This window comes from Halichoerus grypus, chromosome 3 (assembly GCF_964656455.1).
Source record: "Halichoerus grypus chromosome 3, mHalGry1.hap1.1, whole genome shotgun sequence".
In the NCBI taxonomy this organism is placed as follows: domain Eukaryota; kingdom Metazoa; phylum Chordata; class Mammalia; order Carnivora; family Phocidae; genus Halichoerus; species Halichoerus grypus.
Window position 1 is genome coordinate 205,708,216 of NC_135714.1, and position 24,555 is coordinate 205,732,770.

The 24,555-nt window shown below is 39.9% G+C and overlaps 1 protein-coding gene across 2 annotated transcripts in view; it reads left to right on the forward strand.

Annotated features, from left to right (window-relative positions):
* CSMD1 (CUB and Sushi multiple domains 1) overlaps positions 1-24,555 on the forward strand; it is a 2,059,737-nt gene that overhangs the window by 2,015,601 nt on the left and 19,581 nt on the right. Inside the window, exons 55-65 of one of the 2 annotated variants that reach the window (XM_078069893.1) lie at positions 136-324; positions 2,989-3,162; positions 4,174-4,356; positions 11,109-11,285; positions 11,798-11,977; positions 14,515-14,688; positions 15,048-15,221; positions 16,894-16,967; positions 19,452-19,563; positions 21,245-21,424; positions 22,715-22,759. In XM_078069893.1, coding sequence (XP_077926019.1) covers positions 136-324; positions 2,989-3,162; positions 4,174-4,356; positions 11,109-11,285; positions 11,798-11,977; positions 14,515-14,688; positions 15,048-15,221; positions 16,894-16,967; positions 19,452-19,563; positions 21,245-21,424; positions 22,715-22,759 — 1,662 coding nt within the window. The remainder of the gene's footprint in view (positions 1-135; positions 325-2,988; positions 3,163-4,173; positions 4,357-11,108; positions 11,286-11,797; positions 11,978-14,514; positions 14,689-15,047; positions 15,222-16,893; positions 16,968-19,451; positions 19,564-21,244; positions 21,425-22,714; positions 22,760-24,555) is intronic. The other variant, XM_078069894.1, reaches the window with a different exon arrangement.

Genomic DNA, 24,555 nt, shown 5'->3' on the forward strand with positions numbered 1-24,555 from the left:
GATGATGAGCCGCCGCCGTGATGTTGTCATCTTACAAACTTTCTAACGTGATGAGGAGCGCTCCCCCTCTTTGCAGCTCTCTTTTACTTCTAAGTGTATCTAAATGATGTCTACCTTTTTTTTTTTTACCCCTAGTGGTGAACTGCTCAGATCCAGGCTTTGTGGAAAATGCCATTCGTCACGGGCAACAGAATTTCCCCGAGAGTTTTGAATATGGAATGAGTGTCATGTATCATTGCAAGAAGGGATTTTACCTGTTGGGATCTTCTGCCTTAACCTGCATGGCTAATGGCCTATGGGATCGTTCTTTACCCAAGTGTTTGGGTAAGTGAGGGTTATTTTGGATTCTTGTGCCTCAGAGCCCGTAAGACCACCAAGAGAACAATAACAACAACATTTTAAGTCTTTATAAATTGTATAAGTTATATGATACCGTATTGACTGGCCAGAAAGCACAAACTACAACTCAAACTAGTTTAAGGGTCAAAAAGGAGAGGGGACACTGGTGTGTTCTCATACCTGGCTTCAGAGAGAAATGGACCTGAGTGTATTGGACAGCACTTGGACTCATTCTGTGCTTGTCTCTACTTATTACTGCTTGTCTTCTACTTGAACCCAGCAGACACGCTTATCCTACATGGCTCAAACATGGTGGCTAGTGACCTCAACACCTTGCACCTCTCAGCTTCACTTTGTCTGGACCCAGATTCAGAAATGTTGGCAAAGGGCTCTGGTAGGGAGTATCTATCTGTTGACCTACGCTCTATGGCCAGAAGGGCCAAGTAACCTGATGGACCTAATGTAGGTCTCATGAGCAGTTCTGGCACCAAGAGTTAATACAATAGAAAAGATAGTATCTGATAGTCTCTTCCTCCTGACCCATCTGATTAAATAAGAGGAACGCAGATTGCCCTAAAAGAATGGGGGCAATATTCTGGGCAGAAAAATTACAGATCCTCACTATGGCCTCCCTCAAAACATGATCAGTATTTTAGACCATGGAGACTAACAAGAATACACTTTTCCCCAAGTGGGTATAGTCTTACCTTCTTTTAACTTGAAAAAGCATATTGTCCTTTAGCTCAAAGACTTCATCTTATTACAGCAGTCTGACAGTTTAGGAAAAGGGGTGACTCTCCTTGGTCTTTTAAAAATCATTCAGAAACAAAACAATCCTTAAAATCAAAATGTTATCTTCTTTGTATTCATTTTGTGTGCATAAAGAATGTGGGAAATGACAATTACATCTTAAATTGAATTTACTGAAAAAAAAAGTGATAATCTATCTTACCTCTTAGAATTGCAGCATTTTTGGTACATTTTCAGAATAAATTAGTCCTGGACAAATTTTTTTCCCCTGTGATTCAGTGTCCCTCATAACCCCTCCCAATCTATATGGAACCTTGTCTCAAATTATAACAATATAATTAATTTCTATGGAGAAAGAGTGACTTCTTTCAAAAGAAATGCACAGCCTCATATGATCAAAAATGCATCTGTAAATGCATCTGTATTAGAATCTTCATCAAATTTTACCTGCTTTCTGATTTTCTAGGCCGTCACACGTGGGAATTTTTCAGAGAAATTAGTTTTTCTTTCTTTGTCTCCCCAAACATTTCTTTTGCGTCTTCCCAGGCTGATGTGAGTCTTCCATTAGTTTATGTAATGATGCCAGTGTGCTCCAAATCTCCAGGAACTAGGTTGTAAGTGACTCTCATTCTCCTGGGTGGCTGGTTCCCACCACTTGCTATCATTAACAGTTGGAATTACCATGTGTCTGGGAATACAGGTTCTCAGAGGAGCTGTTTCCTTGTACATGCTTTAGAGCGGTGGCCAAGAGCAGTTTTGCTGTTATGGTTTCACTGATTTTTTTTTCTCTCTTAATTTCACCTGGAACTGTCATTTACCAACTGCTTCCTGACTTGGCTCTAATTAGCTTCCTTTTTAGGACTCTGTCTAGGTAAAATCTCGTTCACCAATGAACGGATGTCAGTGTAAGACCGGATCAGTGTAAGGGCTAATGTGACTCACGGGGATGCTCAATGCCTTTTCATCTTCTAACCCAACCTCTTCAGTTGAGATCACTTTTGGGTTAGCAGTGATCAAATGCAAGTAGTCTGGGCTGTTAAATCAGCGGCCTTTGAATAATTTGTTGGTAGCCTGAGTCCAATCAGCTGTTTGCATGTACAGCAACATTTGTCCATTGTTAACCCTAATTTGGGACTTTATAGAAAAGGAGAGAGAAGTCTTCACTGTCCTACATTAATCTGGATTCCAGAGTTTTCCTCTTTGAAAGATAATTTATGATTAGATTATAGGCCTGATTTGGCATGATTTTAAAGAAATGAATGGGAATACTGAGATTATTTTATAGAGTAACTTGAGGAAAAATTTAATCATTAATTTATTCTTTATTATTTTTATTATTATTATTACTTAAACATTTTAAACTGCCACCTGTTCAAAGAAAAATTGTTAGAAGTGTCACCGTAGATCCATGACCTGAAAGAGTAAGCAGATAAGACAGAGTTCTGAGCCAAGCAAGTATATAATTATCATATTAGCTGAAGAGATAATGGAAATAGTTTTCATGAATCTATGTAATTTCTAGCTTTTTGTATCATACTGCTTTTTTGGATTATAGTTAAGGACAAATGGAAAAGATGTAGATAGAGTAACTTTCTCTTTGAAAGCCTAGCTGTAAATTTCTCTCTTAAGCAAAACTACCTCAAGATAAAACAAAATGAAACAAAAACAAATGTCGACAGACCCTCTTCTTGTCTTTAGTAGTACATGAATATCAAAGGTGGGGGAGTGTCACCTGGAAAATGATATTGGTTACCCACAGGGAACTGCAGGAATTTGCCAGTATGTTTAGCTGCTTTTCTTTAATAGGTGATGTTTGTATGGGTGTCTGTGTGGGAGACCTACCAAGGTAAAGCAGTTCAACAGGACTGATGTACTCATTTACTTTAATTTTTCCTTCAGCCATATCATGTGGCCATCCAGGGGTTCCTGCCAATGCTATCCTAACTGGAGAACTGTTTACATATGGTGCCATAGTTCACTACGCATGCAAAGGGAGCCGGGATCTTGTAGGCAACAGCACTCGAGTTTGTCAAGAGGACAGTCACTGGAGCGGAACGCTACCCCACTGTACAGGTGAGGAATGATACCATTAGTTAGTGACTTGAAAGGTTGTGTAACAGTACAGTTATTTGAAGTTATTATTCCATGTCCGGGCAAATGCGCCAGTGTTCTATATGGTCATCTTCATCCTCATCAATAACTTCGAGCGCCAGTCACTTCACACTTCCTCTTGTGGGAGTCCTTGGAGTTCTTCGTCACCCTGGCCAAGAGGCCTGCCTCCCTTCGCTCAGTTTGTCCCTGTCCGTTCCTGATTCCTTGTCCGTGCTTCCTCTCAATTCTTCCACATCTTTCCTGTCTCAGGAATTGATCATTACATTGACGCCCTTTGAAAAAAAAATCTTAATTTTTTCATGAATAGTTCTTAAATAAAACTCAGTGAATTAACAACTCTGGACATAGCTGAGAAGAATCAAACCTCTCATTTGGTTGTTCATTACCCAATACACTTTAATCCTGTTTCACTTTTATTATCCATACTGACACAGTGGACAAACCCTGCGTTCATTATTCCTAGAATTTTATTTCTTCCAGAGAGTATCAATTTTTTGTCATCCACATATTTTGATAAGCTTCTTTGTGATTAGTTATACAGGAAGAATTTCTTCATGATTTTCACCTTTGCACTATGATAAAGAAAGTCTTTCTCACAAGATTTCCAGAATGCAGTATGACTATAACACATTTAAATAACTTTTCATTCTGGGGTGTCTGGGTGGCTCAGTCGATTGAGTGGCTGACTCTTGGTTCCCACTCAGGTCTCACGGGTCATGGGAACAGGCCCTACCAAGAGCCCCTCATTGGACTCCGGGCTTAGCAGGGAGTCTGCTTGAAGATTCTCTTCCTCTGCCCCTCCAGGCCACCCCCTACCCACGTGTGCACTCACGAGTTCTCTCTCTCTAACATAAATAAAAATAAATAAATAAATAAATAAATAAATAGCCTTCGTTCTCTTTAAACATAACAGCTCTGTTATAAACTTGTCTAACAACATTATGTTTCACCATATTTGTTTCTGTTCAATAGGAAATGACCCTGGATTTTGTGGTGATCCCGGGACCCCAGCACATGGGTCCCGGCTTGGAGATGAACTCAAGGCCAAGAGCCTTCTCCGCTTCTCCTGTGAAATGGGTTACCAGCTGAGGGGCTCTCCTGAGCGGACATGTTTGCTCAATGGCTCGTGGTCAGGATTGCAGCCCGTGTGTGAAGGTGAGTACGTTCAAGTCATAAAGTCAACCTTTACAGTTGGAACCATGTATTTCATTCTAAAATGACTGGTACCATTCCACAGAAATCCTAGAGACTGAACCTTTGTATCATTAAACTACTTTCCCCCAAAATGTATAAGAGAATCATCAAAACTCATGACTGGGTACATGGAGATATACTGACTATTCAAAAGGTTATCTAACAGATCCTTACCTTTTGAATGTTTATAACCTAGAAGAGGTTTCTAATCTAATAATAATCTTTATGTGATTTGGTGGTGTTTTGTGGTTGCTGGTAGTGGATAACAGAAAAAGGAACAGTGAGTAGAAGCAGTGTAAATGCTGATGGGAATTCTTGCAGGCTGGGATAGGCTTCACTTCCCATGTTATTTCCAGTCTATTGGTGGCCCTTGTCCAAAACACTGCATTGCCAAAGAACTTAGGGTGATTCTCTGTATAATATTTTGGAGTGAATATATTTTATTTTAATATTTGAGAGGCCTAAGAGGACATGGTGGGATATCTCAGTAATAACAGTAAAAGACCATGAATACTTACCATGTCGTGTATTGGCAATGCTCGCCTTAAGCAAAGGTGTGATGAGATACCACAAATTTGTTTAGAGTCCAAAAAGGAACTGATTTAGAATTCAGACAGATAAGACTTAAATGTTAGAAATATTTAGCAAACAAACTTCTCAACTACTTAATGTTCGAGTCCAAAAAGCTTACACAAAATAAATATCCATTTTTACATGTCTGAAACAGTTTCTATATAAGTTGACCGACTTGAATAAACTCATGCAATATCAATACCAGAAATATAAATCGTTTTCTTAATTTTCATTTTCTCTACTGTGCCATCTCTACTCGTACCTATCTCTCACTTTATTATATGTATTATATAGAACAATAGAAAATAATATATGTATATAATCTAACTATATTGTATGCAGTCAGACTACCTTATTTGTAATCTCATAAAATCATATATAAATAATATAATCATATATATATGAAAATATATATACATATCTTATACATGTGCATGCATATATATGTTTGTATATATTCTCATCTGAGTAGAAAATTATCTTGGATATATCTACACCTAGATAAAGATATATGTATATATAATAATCCAAGGTAATTTTTGACTCTGAGTCACCTCCTTACAATCAAGTTAGTGTAAATCTTAAGATTAGGCCCTAAAGAAGTTGACTTAAATCAAACATGACTGAATGGTAGTGGCGGGATCCCACTGCCACTGTGAGCTGCAGAATGATACCTTTTTATTGACTGAAATATGGGACTCTAAATTAGTACTTTTTCTTACTCAGACACAATTTTCTCAATTCCCTCCCCTTCTGTAGAGTTTGAATATTAAAATTTGCATGATAGCATCTCTTTCTCACTAAAAACAGAGTGTTTTCTATTCTATAGTATGGTACCTCAAAGTTATACATACATTTTGTACCTGCATTTTGTAACCTACATTTACACCCCATCTAATCTTTTCCCTCTGTACTACACAAGGGAATTGTTGGTCCAGGATATATTTAAATATTATGAAAATTAAATAAGAGTTCCACTTCACTCCATGACATGTTGAATGACAATAGGCTAGCCTTCTTACTGAGGACAACCATAAAACAACAAAACATATGAGACAATTATCTTATTAAACAACAGACAGTGCATGACAGTGTTCTGTAGGAGAAATCAGGGAGGTGAGCCCATAATCACCCCATCATTCTGTATATTTTTCTTACCATTCAGTTGGAAAGTGGAACCCAGGTAGTAGGGTGGCTTGGTAAGGGGATGCGGTAGAAATTATTCTAGGCTACTGAAATAGAACTTGCAGAACAGGGCCAGCTGAGAATGGGACAGCCCCATAAGTCTGGTGAGCATTCACTGACTGAGGGCCAGACAGACAAGCAGTAGTGAGACCAGTGATGCAATGACCTTTGGCTGCAGAGTTGAGAATGGACCTGCGATATTAGACGTCATACCCTACTGAGAAACACTGGACATCTGGCCAGTCAGAGCTCTCACTGTGTACCTAGGACATTTCACAGATGCAGAGAACTCCATGCATTATGAATATGTACCACTCCCTAAAATAAGAGGAACATGCTAGAACTAAGAGCAAAAACATGTTAGGACTAAGTCTGAATAGATCTCCTCTCACAGAGAATGAAACTGATGGCAGGACCCAGAAGATCTACAACCAATTTAAAAGTCCACCAGAACAAATCCCAGCATCTTTTGAAGGAATGACATAATCCAGGCAACTTTTTGTTGACAATGTCCAGTATACAATAAAAAATTACTACATATGCAGACCTCAGAACAACATGACCCATAGTCAAACAAACAAACAAACAAAACCATAGAATTAGAATCTGATCCTGAGATCCTGATCCTGAGATGCCCCAAATGTTGAAAATAATGCACAAGGACTTGAAGCAGCTATTTAAAATATCTTCACAGACTTAGAGTCATAAACAGATAGGAAATCTCAACCGAGAAATGAAAATAATAAAAACACAATCAGATGGAAACTCTGGAATTGAAAAATACCATATCTGATATAAAAACTTTTCTAGATGAGCTTAGCAGATTAAAAATGGCAGAAGGGTCAGTTAACATGAAGACAGATCAATGAAAATTATTCAATCTGAAAGCAAAGGAAAAAAAATAATATCCTATGGGATAATATCCTATGGGATAATATCAAGTAGTTTAACATACTTGTAATTGGAGTTCTAGAAGAAAAAGAACAGAGGAAGAATGGAGCAGAGAAATGGTTGAAAAATTACTGGTTAAAAGTTAACCAAATTGGGGAGCCTGGTGGCTCAATTGGTTAAGCAGCCAACTCTTGATTTCGTCTCAGGACATGATGTCAAGGTTGTGAGCTTGAGCCCCGTGTTGTGCTCCATGCTGGGAGCCTGCTTAGGATTCTCTCTCCCCCTTTCCCTCCGCCCTGCCACTCCCCCACCCCGCCACACAAAAAAAAGTTTACCAAATTTGTTGGGAAAACATAGCTCCCAAAAGCAGAACAAACCTCATTTAAATACATTTATATTCTATTACAAATGGTCATTCACTTGGGTCTGTACTTCTGTATCAGGTTTCTGATATAAAAAGCACTTTACTTTGCACATTTAAAAGGTGAAAAAAATTTAAAACAGTTGAGAGTGAGTGATGTTTTTCCATAGAAATCTCACTTTGGTGCTGTGATATAACACCGTGAGTTCTATTCCAGCAAAACATAAATGAATTCATTTATTTGATTAGGAGAGCTTAATTGGATTTCACTTCATAATACACCTAACTTAGACTATACAAGTATTTTTAGAATAGCATTTGGTTTATCTAAAGGTAGAAATTCAAGTGTTTCTTATAAAATCCTTAGAAACTTGGCCATTAAAATCTGTGTACAGAAAGAAGCAGAAATATTTCAATATGGCAAGTATTTCTCAAATATGCTATTCCCCACAAAATTGACTACCTCCAAACCTGCATTGTATAGAAATCATGGGAAGTTGAGTAATAATAGTATAATTTACTCTCACTGTAACAACAAATGATGGGAAGGAATATATGCCTAATCCTAACCCCCCCCCCAACATACATGTTTAAAACTTTTTGGAAAATCTGTATCTTTCTTTTTTTTTTTTTTTTTTCTCTTGTTATCATAGGTCTGGATCTTTGGGACACATATTATTCTCTATAGAAAGGGGGGTTACCAGTGACTTTTGCATTTCCACCAGTGTTAACCATGATTATGTATTCAGTCTACTGAGAGTATCTCCTTCCTGATGAATCACCTTTTTTGAATCTATCAAAAGCCTTAGAGCCTGGGGCACCTGGGTGGCTCAGTTGGTTAAGCGACTGCCTTTGGCTCAGGTCATGATCCCAGGGTCCTGGGATCGAGTCCCACATCGGGCTCCCTGCTCTGCGGGGAGCCTGCTTCTCCCTCTCCCACTCCCCTTGCTTGTGTTCCCTCTCTCGCTATGTCTCTCTCTGTCAAATAAATAAATAAAATCTTAAAAAAAAAAAAAAAAGCCTTAGAGCCTGATGGGACATTTGAATAAATGGTAAAAAGAAAAAAGAGTTCATAAAACACAAAATAAAAAACATAAAATAAAAATATTTTAAAAACTCTTAAACGAAAAAAAAAAAAAACTCTTAAACGTCAAAGAAGTTATATTTCTAATATATTTCCATGATTTCAGATCATGTTTTCTTTGTTAGCAATCCAGTCTTTTAATTATAGACTCACTGACTGAACTTTTCAAATGGATCTATCTTAGGAAGCTGCTTAAATATAACTACATCATTGGTTTTAGTTGCCTTAGGCAACACTTAATCCTCTTTCCCATGAGATTGTGATAAAGCCTACATTTTATCCAGGTAATAGATGGGTGATGACAGTGATTATAACAAAAATGACAACGCATCAGCTACCGTGTATACCCTTACTACCGCTAAGATGCCAGATTCGTTCTAGGCATTTTGTGCGCAGCATGTTTAATCTTACAACAACCAAGAGCATTTACCTTTATTATACCCATTTTACAGTGAAGACACTACATGTCAAGGACTTGATTTGGTCATTCACGTTTACTTAAGTTGTGTGAGCAAAGATTCAAACCCAAAACTATTTAACTCAATAAGTGTATTTGGCATAAGTATAATGCTCTTTTATTATAAATTAAGTAAAAGAAAATGATCTTTTACTGAAAGGAGTCACGTTAACCAAATGTACATGAAAACAAAAGAAGTATTTAAAGAGTTTTAACTTCTTACTTATAAAAAATCTTATTTCCCTTCTGCTGACTATAAATGGAAGCTCCTGTTTTCCTTTAGGAGGTCCTCCTATATCATGATGGCATTAATATGAACACGGACATATTGAGGCTCATTTCTAGTCTTCATGAGCATAACCATCAGTGAAAGTGTCCCTATCAGGAAAAAAAAAAGTTAACCATGAATTTGATTTTGTAGAATACAGTATTTGAGGGACTTTCTAAACATTAGGATGGCATTATCATGATGGATATTCCCTTACTGCCAACATACCTGTCTATAAATTAAGCTGAATATGTTCACCAATCTCTTGTCTCACTTTAGCATTATCCTTCACAGGTGACTTTTAAAAAATCGCTACACAGAATTTAATAACAGATATGATTAGAATAAAATACAAGAACATGGTTGTCTTGTTGGTTTGCTAAATTATGAATTAAATCAATACATTTCTATGTCAGGCTTTCCATTAGTACATCTACACAATAACCGTCACATACTAAATGATGAATCAGTGTTTGTTGAATGAATAATTACCTCGCAGAGTCCAACCTCTTGGTGTTTTTTTGGAATATGACATTTTAATTGATACCACAACCATAACAGAACTTCTGAGCTTTAGGGGATGTGAAGTGTCATCTGCTTCACGATCAGTAAATAGATATCATCTCACATGACAGCCAGAAAACTGCTGAACCATCTGTGTGAGGAAGGATTGTAAGTTCACAGCAGATCCATCAGGGAAAAAGGGTTGTGATGGAGTGGTTATGTGTGTCGTGGGCACAGCTGAAGAAGCACCCGCACGCATGCCTTGTGTTTGGCAGACATGATCTAGTCCAGCCTGAGGGTCAGCGCATTTTTCAGCGTGGTATGATAGGCGACTCCCTAAACGTCTGCTGTAGTGGCTGTTCTCTGCTATGCACATTTTGTCGTCTGTTTTCTTCTGACTTTTAAGAAGAGTCTATCTTTGTTCTCAAGGCTAGGTTTGAGAGTGGAACAACTAAAGAGGCAAGAGCATTTGTAAATATTTCGGTCATCCTCAGAAATGGTCTCAGGATACATTCCTGTTACTAAAATCCAGCCAAAGGTCACATTCTTTCTATGTTTGCTGGCGGCGCATCGTGTGGGAGGGCTAGAGAGAAAAACTTAACATTCTGTGATAAACGGACTCAAGTACAAAAGGCAAAAAAACCCTTATTCTGGGTTAAAATCATCACCGTGATACACACCCAGCAGCCGCGGACCTTGCTTTGCTGACTAAGGAACGCGTGAGGGGCACGCGTGGAGTGTAGACCTGTTGCCCTGCCTGTCGTTAGCCAGCGTCTCAATGCCTGTACTTGGTATGGATTCCATCTGGAGAGAAGCAGGGATCACAGCCGCCCCAGCGCCCGTTAGCACAGCTGCCGTTAGATGGGGCAGCGCCCATGAGACCACTCACCAGGCAGTGTAAGCATACTCATTCATATTCCTCAGGCGTCCCTTGTGTTCCAACATGAATTATCCTGCAGTTGTGAAATATGACCTGGTTTGTCCAGAATAATAATAAAAAAAAATCAGCTATTACATGAAGGGAGGCCCTTCTGAGTTGCTAATACCATATAGATCCTTTTAAAAAAATCCTTTTTTTGTATTGTAAACATGTTAAATTTCAAAGTAGCAAGGCTTTGAATTTTCAGTGCTTCAACTCATCTTTTAATTTGTTTTGAAGTAATGTACTTTAGGAAGAATAATATGAAAATGTAGTTTTCCCATCTGTACCTCATCGAGAGAATAACGGTATGAATCATAAAGTAAAATACACATTACACATCTTCCATAGTAATAGATCCTATTTTTTTTAAAAAAATAAATATGTCATCTATTACACTGATGACCTTTAGTCTCCGGCTTTCATCATTTTGGTAGCAGCTCACTCTCTTTGTGTCCTCGTCCTTCATAGCTGTGTCCTGTGGAAATCCCGGCACGCCCACGAATGGCATGATTGTCAGCAGTGATGGCATCCTGTTCTCCAGCTCGGTCATCTACGCCTGCTGGGAAGGCTACAAGACCTCAGGGCTCATGACGCGGCACTGCACAGCCAACGGGACCTGGACGGGCACAGCCCCTGACTGCACAGGTTGGTCATCGCTGTCCTGGGCACCCGAGGCCATGACCGTGATATCTACTTGACGGAGAAAAATTAACTTATTCTATAAAGTGTTGTATTGATTTTTTTAATACATAGAGAAAAAGAAGATATACATATGTTCGATATGATGCCTCTATTAGATGGTTTTAGGTCTTTCTTCACTTTGTAATTTATATGGTTGAAACTGTTTTCAGTGGCCAGTTCAGTTGGACATTGTAAAGCTGGGTCCAAAGAAAGTTAAGGTTCGTTCTCTCTGTAGATCATTATTTTGCAGGAAAATAAGACAAGTATTTAATTCTCTGATCACATTCCAAACACACTGTTCCTGACAGCCGGTCAGTAGTGTCGTCTGAGGACGGTGTTGCTGTAACAATTTTCTACTTAATCACTTGGAATAGCAGCTTAAGGGGAGTAACTTGAACAGAAACCGTGACTAATTCATTTAATGGTAATTTTGTGTTTTTCTATTTTTTTTGTTGTTGTCGTCTCCTGCTTGTTAGTTATAAGCTGTGGGGACCCAGGTACCCTGGCAAATGGCATCCAGTTTGGGACGGATTTCACCTTCAATAAGACCGTGAGCTACCAGTGCGATCCTGGCTATCTCATGGAGCCCATCACGTCATCCACCATTCGTTGTACCAAAGACAGTACATGGAATAACAGCAAACCAGTCTGCAAAGGTATGTGTCAATACTTTTTTGGTCTTATTCATGGACACAGAAGCGTTTATTGAGTTATGTTTTACTGCATTCACAAGCATTTATGTAGTCCTTCTGTGTGCTAGGAATTCTTGTAAACTAATTTGCAAATAAAAATCACTTTATTTTCTTAATACATTAATCTCAGTTTTATAGATGGGGAAACCAACTTACAGAGAGAGTTAGTAAATGGCTCAGGACACAAATCAGGAACAAGAGACGTTGGGACTCAGATGACAGGCATGCTACCTCTAAGTCTGTGTGTTTGTTTGTTTGTTTTTTAAGATTTTATTTATTTATTTGAGAGAGAGAGATAGGGAGAGAACATGCTCAGGGGACAGAGAAGCAGGCTCTCACTGAGCAGGGAGCCCAACATGGGGCTCGATCCCAGGACCTGAGCTGAAGGCAGATGCTTGACTGACTGAGCCAGCCCGGCGCCCCTAAGTCTGTGTTTTAAATGCCAACACATTCCTCTCCTGATACACCTGTTAAGCCCAGCTATATTAAGGCTTACAGCAGATATGGTGGGAAAGTGTAATTATAGGACTTTCAAGTCAGCTTAGAGAGAGGAGCCAATCATCCAATAATGGCAGAGAACGTTGGTACCATGATGTTCTGGGGGGTCCGGCTGCTGGGACCGAAGCCGCCACAGGAATATGGAGGTGGTATGAAAACGTTTATGATCCATGCCGTTGGACTTTCCAGGGAGAGCGGGGCAGGCTGAGGCCAGTCTAGTGGCCTGAGTGAAGGAGTGGCGGGGTGGGCTCTGATGGTGAGAGAGGATGGGACTGGTGGAAGTCATCCAAAAGCAGAGGTCTGCATGGTTAGGACCCCTCCGCCAGGACTGCAGGGAGCACACGCAGGCTTTCTTCTCAGCCGGGCCAGAGCAGGGCAGGAGGGCCACGGAGACACTGGGGCATGAGCGTGGCTGGCCCCAAACATAAAAATGCGGTGCCCGCTCCTTATTAGCCTAGGATCACAGACAGTTCTGTGGAGTTCCACACTGGACTGTGGGCGGTGGTGGTGAGGAAGATGTCGTCTTCAGTGGGCTCTGAGAGGCAGACGGGGCTTGGGTCTCGCATGGGCGGAGCTTGGTGGGAGGCCTCAGTGAGAGCCTGGTGCTCAAGCTCACAGCTTCCTCTCCCTTCTGATGCGGGCATGTTCTGGGACTGTTTCCCTCCCACCAGGGGGTAAGGATCACTGGGTCTCCTGTTCCTCCACCTGCTATCATTAACGCTGCACCTGCTGCAAAGTGGGCATTAGATAATGTTGACAAACTCATAAAGTAGTGTCAGGAGGGGTCTAGTCATCTGAGCACGTTGATGACGATCACCAATAAAATGGTCTGGCCTCTGGGACGTCACGTGTTTTTGTCGACTTCTTGTCCTTTTTTAATAGTCAGTGCAGTGGTCATTGCCTCTGTGGCCAGCCAGGCCTTTCCAGATGAGACCACTCTCCCCTTTGAACTGGCCTCAGGCTCGACCCCTCCTCACGTCCTGTGTGGAACCACGTGGCTCATTACTGCTCCCGCCTGGAGGACTGTCCACTTGCTTTTCCTGTCCAGAGCACTCGTTCCCCGCCCTCTCCCATGTGCATTCTCAGAAATATTGGTTGAAAACATGCCTAAGATGAAGGGCAGTAGAAAGGCCCATTTCCAGCTGCTGGGTGTGCACGTGGGATTATGCATGTGACTGTGTCTTCCTCATATGAGAATGTGTGAGTGTGAGCAGGCAGGAGAAAACCCAGGTGAGGACGAATATACGGGTGAGTTCCTTCTCCTGCTGCCTTCTGTCACTGGCAAACCTGCTCCAAGCTGGGAAATCCAGAAAGCTCTTGGCTCTCCCAGGAAGATGTGTCCACAGTGCTCCCCAGCCCCCTGCACTTTGGTGTAATGGCCAGACTGGAGGGGCCATGGGGGGCCAGCACCGAGGGCTGACCATCCTTGAGAACTGTGTTCATGCTCTGCAGCTCCACACCACATAAACGTCCGGCTCAGGGATGCTATAAGACACGGGCTGGGAGTATCTCACAGAACCTTTGTAACCATGCATCTGCCTGGTTTTTAATGATTCAGCAAATGGTTCAACAGTCCATGTCTTCTAGATATTATATGCTCTCTTTAAATGTAAAAAATGCAGATAGTTTACCATCTGTATACATACATCCAGAAGGTTGTGCTCATGTCATATGAGTGATTTGTCCTCGGGAACCACCATGAAAAGACAGACATTGAATATGAGTATCTCTTCCTTTCTTGGCCTTGTATCTATTGAGGATGTCATGTTCAATCCTGCTTTCTTTTACAGTGTGATGTGTTGTGATCTATATTAATGAAGAAATATTGGAGAAAAGTTTTATTATTTTGATCTGCTGTCTTCCTCAATAATCCTTTTATTAAAGGAAAGCAACCCTATGTGGATGCCCTTTGTAATTCGGGTGGAGTTAAAATGTGGGCCATCTGAGTGTTACAACTGGGGTGGGGCCCTGGACGTTCAGTCTTGTCTGTTCTTTGGAAACAGCTCTCATGTGCGGTCAGCCTCCTCAAGTGCCGCATGGAAAAGTGGAGGGAGCGGATTTCCACTGGGGCGCCAGCATAAGTTACAGCTGCTTGGACGGCTTCCAGCCCTCCCACTCCGCCATTCTCTCCTGCGAAGGCCACGGCGTGTGGAAAGGAGAGGTCCCCCAGTGTCTGCGTAAGTCCTCCAGCAATGCTCCTTCCCGGGGTCCCACTGCACTGGACCCACGTGAGCGTGCTCCGCTCCCCCCTCGCTGCTAGCCATTCACATGTGTTCATGCTCTGCAGCTCCACACCACATAAACGTCCGGCTCAGGGATGCTATAAGACACGGGCTGGGAGTATCTCACAGAACCTTTGTAACCATTCATGGCTCACATTCGAGGCCGCCCTGCTCACAGCAGATTCTGCCCCTCAGTCACTGACGGGTCTAATAATTACACCCAAAGATTTTGCAGATGCTCGTGACACAAGTTGAATAAGTTAACCTGACCCAGTGGCACATACCGTGAGCTGACTGCTTGTTGTCTTCCACAGCTGTGTTCTGCGGAGACCCAGGCACCCCTGCGGAGGGGCGACTGAGTGGCAAAAGCTTCACCTTTAAGTCGGAAGTCTTCTTCCAGTGCAAATCTCCCTTCCTACTGGTGGGGTCCTCCAGAAGAACCTGCCAGGCCGACGGCACATGGAGTGGCACACAGCCCACCTGCATCGGTAAGAACTGCAAGACATCCCCAGCGGTGCTTGGGGATGAGGACGTTCTCTCTAAAATCTGATCATTTGTGGGTCCACAGATAATGTTCCCATAGATCATTCTCTGTGGAAGCACTCGTCTGCTACTCTGGTTAAATCATGCAGGCCAGATTTGGAGTTGAAGTCAGGAGGCTGTTAAAACACCTGCCAGATTTTGCTCTCTCGTTTCCATGGCCCCACCTCAGTGAGCAGGTGCATTCTTGCAGGGGAAGACAGCGTCGGTGAAGATGCCATTCCTGCCCCACGCAAGACAGCTGTCACCAGAAAGACAGCCTGGCTGTTGCTTGGCGGCCGTCCCCTCGGTGCCCCGGCTCCCGTGCATGGTCCGTCCCCCTGAACCAGCCGCGCTAGCAGTGCTGGAAGGAGTGGGGCACTACCTTCTGGTGACCAGAGAATATGACGATGAACCTTGCAAGTCAGAAGACGCTTTCCATGTGACTTAAACCCCGCATTTTTAGGTTGAGTTTCTGTCTCATGGAAAAGATTCAGATGCAAGTTGTATTTGTCAAAAGTCAAATTATTAGTGGCATAGATACCAGAAGGGTTCATTTCCAGTAAGAGCAATTTCCTTCAGACCTCACTGCTGCAGACTCAAGTTTATTGATGGGTTAATTTTCTCACTCAGCTGTACTGAGCTGAAGAGTAGATGTTCTGCATATTTGTAGGAAACAATTAATGATCTACAGTCTTGGTTGTTTTCTAAGAAATGGAATGATTTCTACTTAAAAACAAGGACGTTCAGAAATAATTTCGTTGAAGCACTGTTTGTGTTTAATAAGAGTCACATTTACTGCTTCTTCATTTAAACTGTTCTACACGCTTGCTATCTCTGTGCTAAGACACGGCGTTCCTCCCTCCCATAGGTTAGTTTCTCTCGAAAACAAATGTTTTTGCAAGTTAGCTATTTTGTTTTCATACTAACAGCTAGAGAGCACCAAATAATAAAGCCACATGCTCCTCATTGCTCAATTCGTACATTTTTTGAGGAGGTAAAATGTCACTTTGGGTCTACCATATACCTCAATTTTGAAGCATTCAATGTATTTTTCATTTGGAAGTCTCAAAGAAAATTAATTCAAGAAATTGTGATATTGTAATGGATGACTAAGAGATGGCCATTAATTGAATCCTTAAGAACCAACGGATCATGTAGTTATTGAAGATTACGATATATCAGTAACCAGCCAATATAGTATGTTCGACCAGAAAATGGGAAAGAATATTCATTCCAATACAGAAAATAATATACAGAGCACTTTAGAATCTGGTAAAGGACTAAGGAGTAATATCTAAAGAAGACGTGTGAAAGGAAGATGAAAATAGCAATTTACTTTAATTTTTAACTTTCATGCAAAATACCTTACACGTTTGTCAAAACATAATTTTCTCAATTTTGTAAGGCCTTTTAGTAAAAATAGTGGAATCCTTATAATAACCGTATCTGGCACTCATGTTTTTTTTTCTTTTTTTTTTTTTCTTTCTTCTTTCTTTCTTTCTTTCTTTCTTTCTTTCTTTCTTTCTTTCTTTCTTTTTCTTTCTTTCTTTCTTTCTTTCTTTCTTTCTTTCTTTCTTTCTTTCTTTCTTTCTTTCTTTCTTTCTTTCTTTCTTTTTTTTTTTTCTATGTGAATTTCAGATCCTGCTCATAATACCTGCCCAGACCCTGGTACTCCACATTTTGGAATACAAAATAGCTCCAGAGGATATGAGGTATTCCATTTTTATTTTACCGTGTTTCTCTCTAAGTATAAAATAGAATTGATGCTTGAACATATGTGTGTGTTTTTATGCACCCTGTCAGATTCATGGTATATTTCTGAAATAAATACATTCAGAGAGGATTTCTGCATGATATTTTAACTGTCAAAATTGGGATAACTGGATATATCTTCATTCACAAGGTAGCAATTGCCATATTAATTTCTGTTTGAAGGTATGCGTAGTTGGATGCTTTTTGTCTCCTGAACTGACATGGCAATTCTCAAATCAGAGTGACTGGTCACTGAATAGCTACACAGAAAGAGACCCTGCTTAGTGACCTGATATAATGGGAAAAGAATATTAAATTTTAGAGACAAAAACAGGAGAAAATGCATTTGGGCCCTTTAGCATAAGCTTACGTTGTGACATTTCTCTTGCTGGTGATCTCTCTATATGAATTACTAGCATGCTCAGTATCGCTTTTGCCATTCATTTGTTTATTTATTTATTTATTTATTTATTTATTTATTTATTTATTTATTTTTATTGTGTTACGTTAATCACCATACATTACATCATTAGTTTTTGATGTAGTGTTCCATGATTCATTGTTTGTGTGTAACACCCAGTGCTCCATGCAGAACGTGCCCTCCTCAATACCCATCACCAGGATAACCCATCCTCCCACCCCCCTCCCCTCTAGAACTCTCAGTTTGTTTCTCAGAGTCCATAGTCTCTCATGCTTCATCTCCCCCTCTGATTTCCCCCCCTTCATTCTTCCCCTCCTGCTATCTTCTTTTTTTTTTTAAAACATGTAATGTATTATTTGTTTCAGAGGTACAGGTCTGTGATTCAAAAATCTTACACAATTCACAGCGCTCACCATAGCACATACCCTCCCCAGTGTCTTATCACCCAGCCACCCCATCCCTCCCACCCCCACAACTCCAGCAACCCTCAGTTTGTTTCCTAAGATTAAGAATTCCTCGTATCAGTGAGGTCATATGATGTATGTATGCCGTTCACTTTATTTTTTAAATAAAAAGTACATGAACGCTTCAGGTAATATTAGAATACCTAAACATGGAAGGTAATGGAGCTTGAAATAAAATGTTTCCACCACGTAAAGTAATGTAGTGACTTCAGAGCTGTATGATGTGGATTTGAAAGCTCAAGTTAAATATGTATATGCTTTCAAGTTAGAGATCCCATTAATTTAGAATAAAAGACTTTTTTCTTCAGCCTCTTCCCCCAGTCTCTCCTGAAACTTAAAATAGTCCCATTTGGTTGGCTCTAACACACACTGGCTACTTCCTGATGGCATTCTTACACCCCACAAATGAACGTCTCACAGGTACCTAATGAGTTAAATCTGGTGTATTTGATATTAGGTCTCAACTGTCCTCAGGGAAATGCTTTCTGGTGTATAGAACTGTAATGCCACATATATGGGAATACTGGAAAATACTGTATGTGAGTAATGCTCTTGCTAACTCACCATTGGTTTTAGCACTTCTAAATCTGCCCCCAAAGAGCCCGTGTGAAGTCAACATTTATGGTGACTGCATTCAGCAACATATCCCTGTGATCTCTCTTAAGACACTAATGGATAAATCTCTCATGCCTCTTACAATAAAATAAAATTACACTAATAAAAATGATACATTGTATCCAAAAGCAAGCTTTGCTAACAATTTAAAGACACAGGTGCTATCTTTTAAAGAGGTACCTGACACTATTAAAGGAATCTCCTCAAAACTTTTTTTTTCTTTCTTTTTCATCAGGACACATTAAGTTTTGAATATAACAGATTTTTGTTTGCTTTCTTCAGCACTGTATTCTGAAACGTACTCACGTACTCACGCAGAGTGAGCCATTTTAGTCTTAGAACATCCCCTGTCCTGCTGTGTTAATTATGCAATTTAAATGACTACCCTCCAGTCTCCAGCCCTCCATGTCCCATCAATTCATAAACACCAGGTGAATTTACAGCGATCAGTCTGGAGTGGCCAGGAACCTTCTGCTAAAAGATATTTTACTGAGAAGAACACTGTATTTTCTTCCTACCACTCCATGAGAGAGGCTCTCCATTATCTTCCTGCTAGTGAATAATGTAGCCCATTTGCCAGGACATGCTAATAAATACCAACTGGAGTAGCAGGGGAAAAAAACGGAAAAGGGAAAAAAAAAAAAAAAAAAAAAAAAAACTTACAAACCAAAGAGAGGAAGGGCTAAAATGAAAGAGAAAATGCATACTTTGGTTACCCAAATAACCTCCCTCTTCACTGACCACAATTCACTGTATCTAGCGGTATCTTTCCTCACGCATGGAGCTACCTAGCCTTATCACACAGTGTGAACAACAATGGCCTGACATTGATGAGAAATATCACTGGTACATCTTACCCTGGATTGTGCTTTCCAGCATGACGACTTTATATCGCTCATGTTGTCCACTCTGCCCCGGAAGCTAATGTTGGATTTCCTCCATAGGTTGGAAGCACGGTGTTTTTCAGGTGCAGAAAAGGTTACCACATTCAAGGTTCTACGACTCGCACTTGCCTTGCAAATTTAACCTGGAGTGGAATTCAGACTGAGTGTATACGTAAGTGTGATTTCTTCCATCACAGCCAGCAATGGCCTGTTTATTCTCGAACGTCTGGGAAGTGTTTACCCTCGAGGGATATAATGAGAAACTGCCTTATTTTTGTTCATTTGATCATCTTTGATTCTCTAAACCAGAATTTCTCAGAGTTTGATTCCCTAGAACCAGCAGCATCAGCATCACATGCGAGCATGGGTAGTAATTTGAATTCTCAAGCCGCACCCCCAGACCTTCGGAATCAGAAACTCGGGGGCTGGGGTGCGGGTGGGAGCAAAGAGGAGGGACAGCAGTCTATAATTCACCGGGCACGCCAGGTGGTAACGGGGCACACCCAAATCTGAGAACCTGCCCAAACCAAAGACAAGTGAATGACATCAGTTACACTCACAGGAAGAAAGCTTTTGTATGCGTGCTATTATTCTTCTAGAATGTTTACATCAAATCATTAAAGAAGGGTAAAATAGATCATGGAATATGTCACAATATTAATAGAAGTATCTTAAATGTTATTTTTGAAGTCTATATGAATTGATCATTCAAATCGTTACTCAGGATCAAATTTTACTTTTTGACTTAATCATGAGAAATAGAAGAAATGTTATAGGAATCATCTGTAAGCCAGTATTTCATCCTCTGTCAAATTAGTGAGATACAGAATCTTACTCTTACTGCGTTAAACCTAAAAAAATAGAATGTTATGAAAAATTATTTTAATCGTATGTAAGATGTGATTTTTGTGTATTTATTTATCAGTATCAGATGTATATTTATTTCAAAGTTATCATGGCTAATACTCTAGTCAAATTATATATGTGAATATTACATGCACACACAGGTATGCGTATATGTGTATGTATACGTGTGTGTGTCTGTACAGCTTGGAGCCTGCTAATATCAGGTATTCATATGTTGAAAATTTACTGAAGTACAAAATATTATGATACTTAAAACAATTGTATGTATAATTTTAATATTGTCCACTTGTTTTATATGCATCTGCCAAGTCTTTTATTTGAGACATATATGTGAACTTTATAAAGAATGAGGAGTTACTTGAGATTTAAACATTGCAATCTTATTCACTCCTAAATTAGATTTTAAAGGAAATAAGAATCTATAATATTTCAATTAGGTTTCTAAACACACATCAAGTTTTTACCAAAATTAACTACTCATTTAACTGAATAACAGATTTCTTAGCTGCCATCAGACAAAAATCAAGGCGTATTTCTAAGTATGTGCCAATTCTGTTTAACTTATAGGACTGGTCTTTTAGGGCAAATTAACATATTATTTATCTAAATAGTATATCAGAAGTGATCTATTTATTTCAACACTATGATTTATATTTTAAATTGGTACACATAATTAATTGTACACACTTAAATGTAGAGAGGGATACTAGATGGATGGATGGATGGATAGATAGATATTTAGAGGGAGGGAAGGAGGAAGGGAGGGACAGTAGAGAGGGCTGGCAAATCCCAAGGGTTCATTATATTAAAAGTTGCAGAGAATAGTGGGGATATTTATAGCTACCGTATTTGGAATTTTGAGTTGTAATTTTGAGTTTACAGCCATTTCCAAATTTTGCCATATTTCCTTATTTCTTTAGATGCATATGCTAACTCTAAGATAAACAAAGCGTCAGTGTTTTCTAATGGAATATATGCCATTTCAGCCCATGCCTGCAGACAGCCAGAAACGCCAGCCCATGCGGATGTGAGAGCGATAGATCTCCCCACCTTCGGTTACACCTTAGTGTACACCTGCCATCCGGGATTTTTCCTCGCGGCCGGGTCTGAGCACAGGACGTGTAAAGCAGATATGAAATGGACAGGAAAATCACCTGTCTGTAAAAGTAAGTCACTGATGAGGGAGTGAACACACATCCCTGCAGAGCAAAGAGGAGTGCCGGCAGCCCATCAGGCTAGCTTCCAGGTTTAAGATCCATCAGGAAACAGCATCCTGGAAGTGATGTCAGTCACCCCAGCTGAATCTGTGTTCATGTGGTGAGCTGTGTGTGTGAACGTGTGCGTAGTAAGTGTTCGGTACAATGGTGGAGGCATAGTTGAAGCAGACATGTAGACAGTATTATTTGCTATTCACACTTCAAGCAATGGAGAGAAGCTGTTTGCTTCTAGAAAAGCATTATGAGTTAAAAGGAAAGAATATACACCATAGTTTTGGAAAATACACATTTTTTAAATGAAAATGGCAAACATCACCAAGCATTGGTGGATATATAAATTAAACTATCTGTTATTCTTAAGACCACAAGCTGTTTGGTGGTGGAATATACATTTACGTATTCTTTACACTGGTTCAAATATTTTTTTAATTACAAAGGCAATTAGCATGAAAATGCATTAATTACAAATTTGTGTATTTACAAATAAGAGTAGTAAATCAGGGTTGGATTTGACAATAGCCGACTTCTCAGATTCCCCACCAAACATAGATCATAGAGGCATCAAATACTCAACAGCAAAGGCAAAAATTATGGAGTGTGATAAAATCTGTGACTTTAGTTTTACTTTCTTGGAGCCTATTCATAGTTTTCAAATTAGGAATTCATAAGATATTTGTGTTTCCCTTGCCCTTCTCTGTCAGAAATGGAAGAATACAAACTTTAAAAAGGTAATTTGTAGTTTGACACAGAACTGTAAGCGCTAAGAGATTTTGAGTTACATCCAACTTGATAGACCAAATTAAATACTCTGCAAGGGAAACAATTTGGTGTTATTTCATATCGACTCGTACTTTCATTGATTTGGGTGAGGACTTGGAAAATTAAGAGAGGTTATGAAATCTTAGTTATTTTGTAGGCTACCTTTCCGTTGCGGCCAGCATATCCCGAATAGGAGTGAGCAAAGGGCCATAAACCACCCTCATTTGCAAGGCTCTCTGTTGTAACACACCACACCTCTTAGAGCTGCATTGGTTTGCACCAGTAATCTCCATTTTTCTACAAACACAAAGGATATTCTGCTGTGAATACAGGGGTTTAAAGTGGATATGTATATGACATTCATATTTTGTAGAACTTCAAGAAATCTGGAGAAAGGAAAATTGCTTCAATTTGACATTTTTTCAGACTTATTCAAAAATACATGTTTTTGAAAATGATAATTTGTCTTTTTACTTGTAGGTAAAGGAGTGAGAGAAGTTAATGAAACAGTTACTAAAACTCCAGGTTTGTATACCAGAACAGTTCTAGATTTAAATCCAATAAGTGATTTGTTCTCTACTCTGCACAGTGAAACAAATTTTAACACACAAATTTCCGATTCCATTAGTCCATGAACGAGTTAACGTTTCAATTATGGAAAACACTGAGTCTACACAGATTCCTCTTTCTTCCATAACGGTGGTTGGTCAATGAAATAACAAGACTTGACTTAGGAGGAATACCTTTGGCATTATCACACACTGTCTCATGAAAAGGGGCCTCAGGCATTTTGTGGGCAGAACTGGACATAAAATATTGATAATAGAATGTGATATAATGGAGAGCCTTATAAAGAGGGTTGCAATTCTTTCCTCTAAACAGGAAGCTAATGTAAATGAAGCATTGTGACAGCATCACCTGTCCCCTTGAGCAGTACAAATGTGGAGCTCCATTTTTTTTTTCCAAGTATCTCCATAATTCAGGCATCCTCTGCCTCCTAAAATGTTCATTATTGCTCTTTGTTCTATGTGGTGCGTTGCTCAATGCATGACACGGAAAATCGGAAAGATGCAGTCCTGTTTCCTAAGGAAGATGCTCACTACTCCAAATCACCTGGCATATTCTATCTGTGTTATAAATATAGAGACTATTTTAATAATTCAGTGTGTCCCCAAATTATAACTTAAGTCAACCTTTTTTTTTTTTTTAACAGAAATAGAAAACTTATATAAGGTCATTTCCCTAGTGTTTTCCTTATTCAGGATTTAACACCGATTTCTCAGACAGGGAGGTCTATTCTGACATCGACTGTGGAGACCATTTATGTGATGCTCTTGTTAAGTCACAAGGCTGTGTTACACACTTCAGTCTCAGACAAGGGCAAATGTCCCAACATGATGAAAGGACTTTTTCCAATGTACACCATGAATTATACAAACTACTTCCGAAAATCGTTGTGAATGATTCTATTTCAATGTTAAGTTCAAATCAAATACAGAAATCAGTACCTTTATCCAGGAACATTTTCTTCAGGGGAAGGAAACAATCTGTTGTGGTGGTGGTGTGTTTGTTCTGTTTTCGTTTGCTTATTTTTTTGTTTAAGATACTGAAATACTCGCATACGTTATTTTGAAGGTGCATCCATTCTCATCAGTACACCTCTTCTCATTCCCTCAGAACGGTCTTGCTAATTGAACATGGTTCTTTGTCCAGGTAGGGAATCGTAACACACCTCAGTGTCCGGTTGTGGTGTTACACTGTAAATGAGAAGGGACCCAAAGGACCACCTTTGCCACGTTGCCCATGGCCATATTTGGATACAAACAAGCTGCCTCTCAGACAGTGGTTGCACCTTACTGTGCCCAGTCAGGCACCACCCATCTGTCCGACACACCAGGCAGCCAGCCAAGAGTCTCACTCCACTGACGGGCTTGAACAAGTCCATTAATAGCTTCCCCTGGGTGGGAACATTCTAATTAAGGGAAACAATCTTGACACTATTCTAAAGGCTATTAATGTTGGTAAAGGAGAAGAAAGTCTTCAGGTTTGACATTTGAACCTAGGCCCCTGTGCGGCCACCAATGGACAGGCAGACATATCCAACGTCCCTTATCAATAAGCAAATGTGTTAGATGTCTGTGCTTATATCATAGTTTCTAACCGATTTAACTTTTAAAAGTTGTTATTACAACTTGAGTCTACCGAGAGCCACAGGAAGTGATGACGCTTTCTTCTTCTTGAACTCCTCCGTGGCTAGGGTAGGTTTTACGGGTGGAGCTGGTCTGGGAAGACAGGGAAATGGCCCTGAAAAGGGACCCATG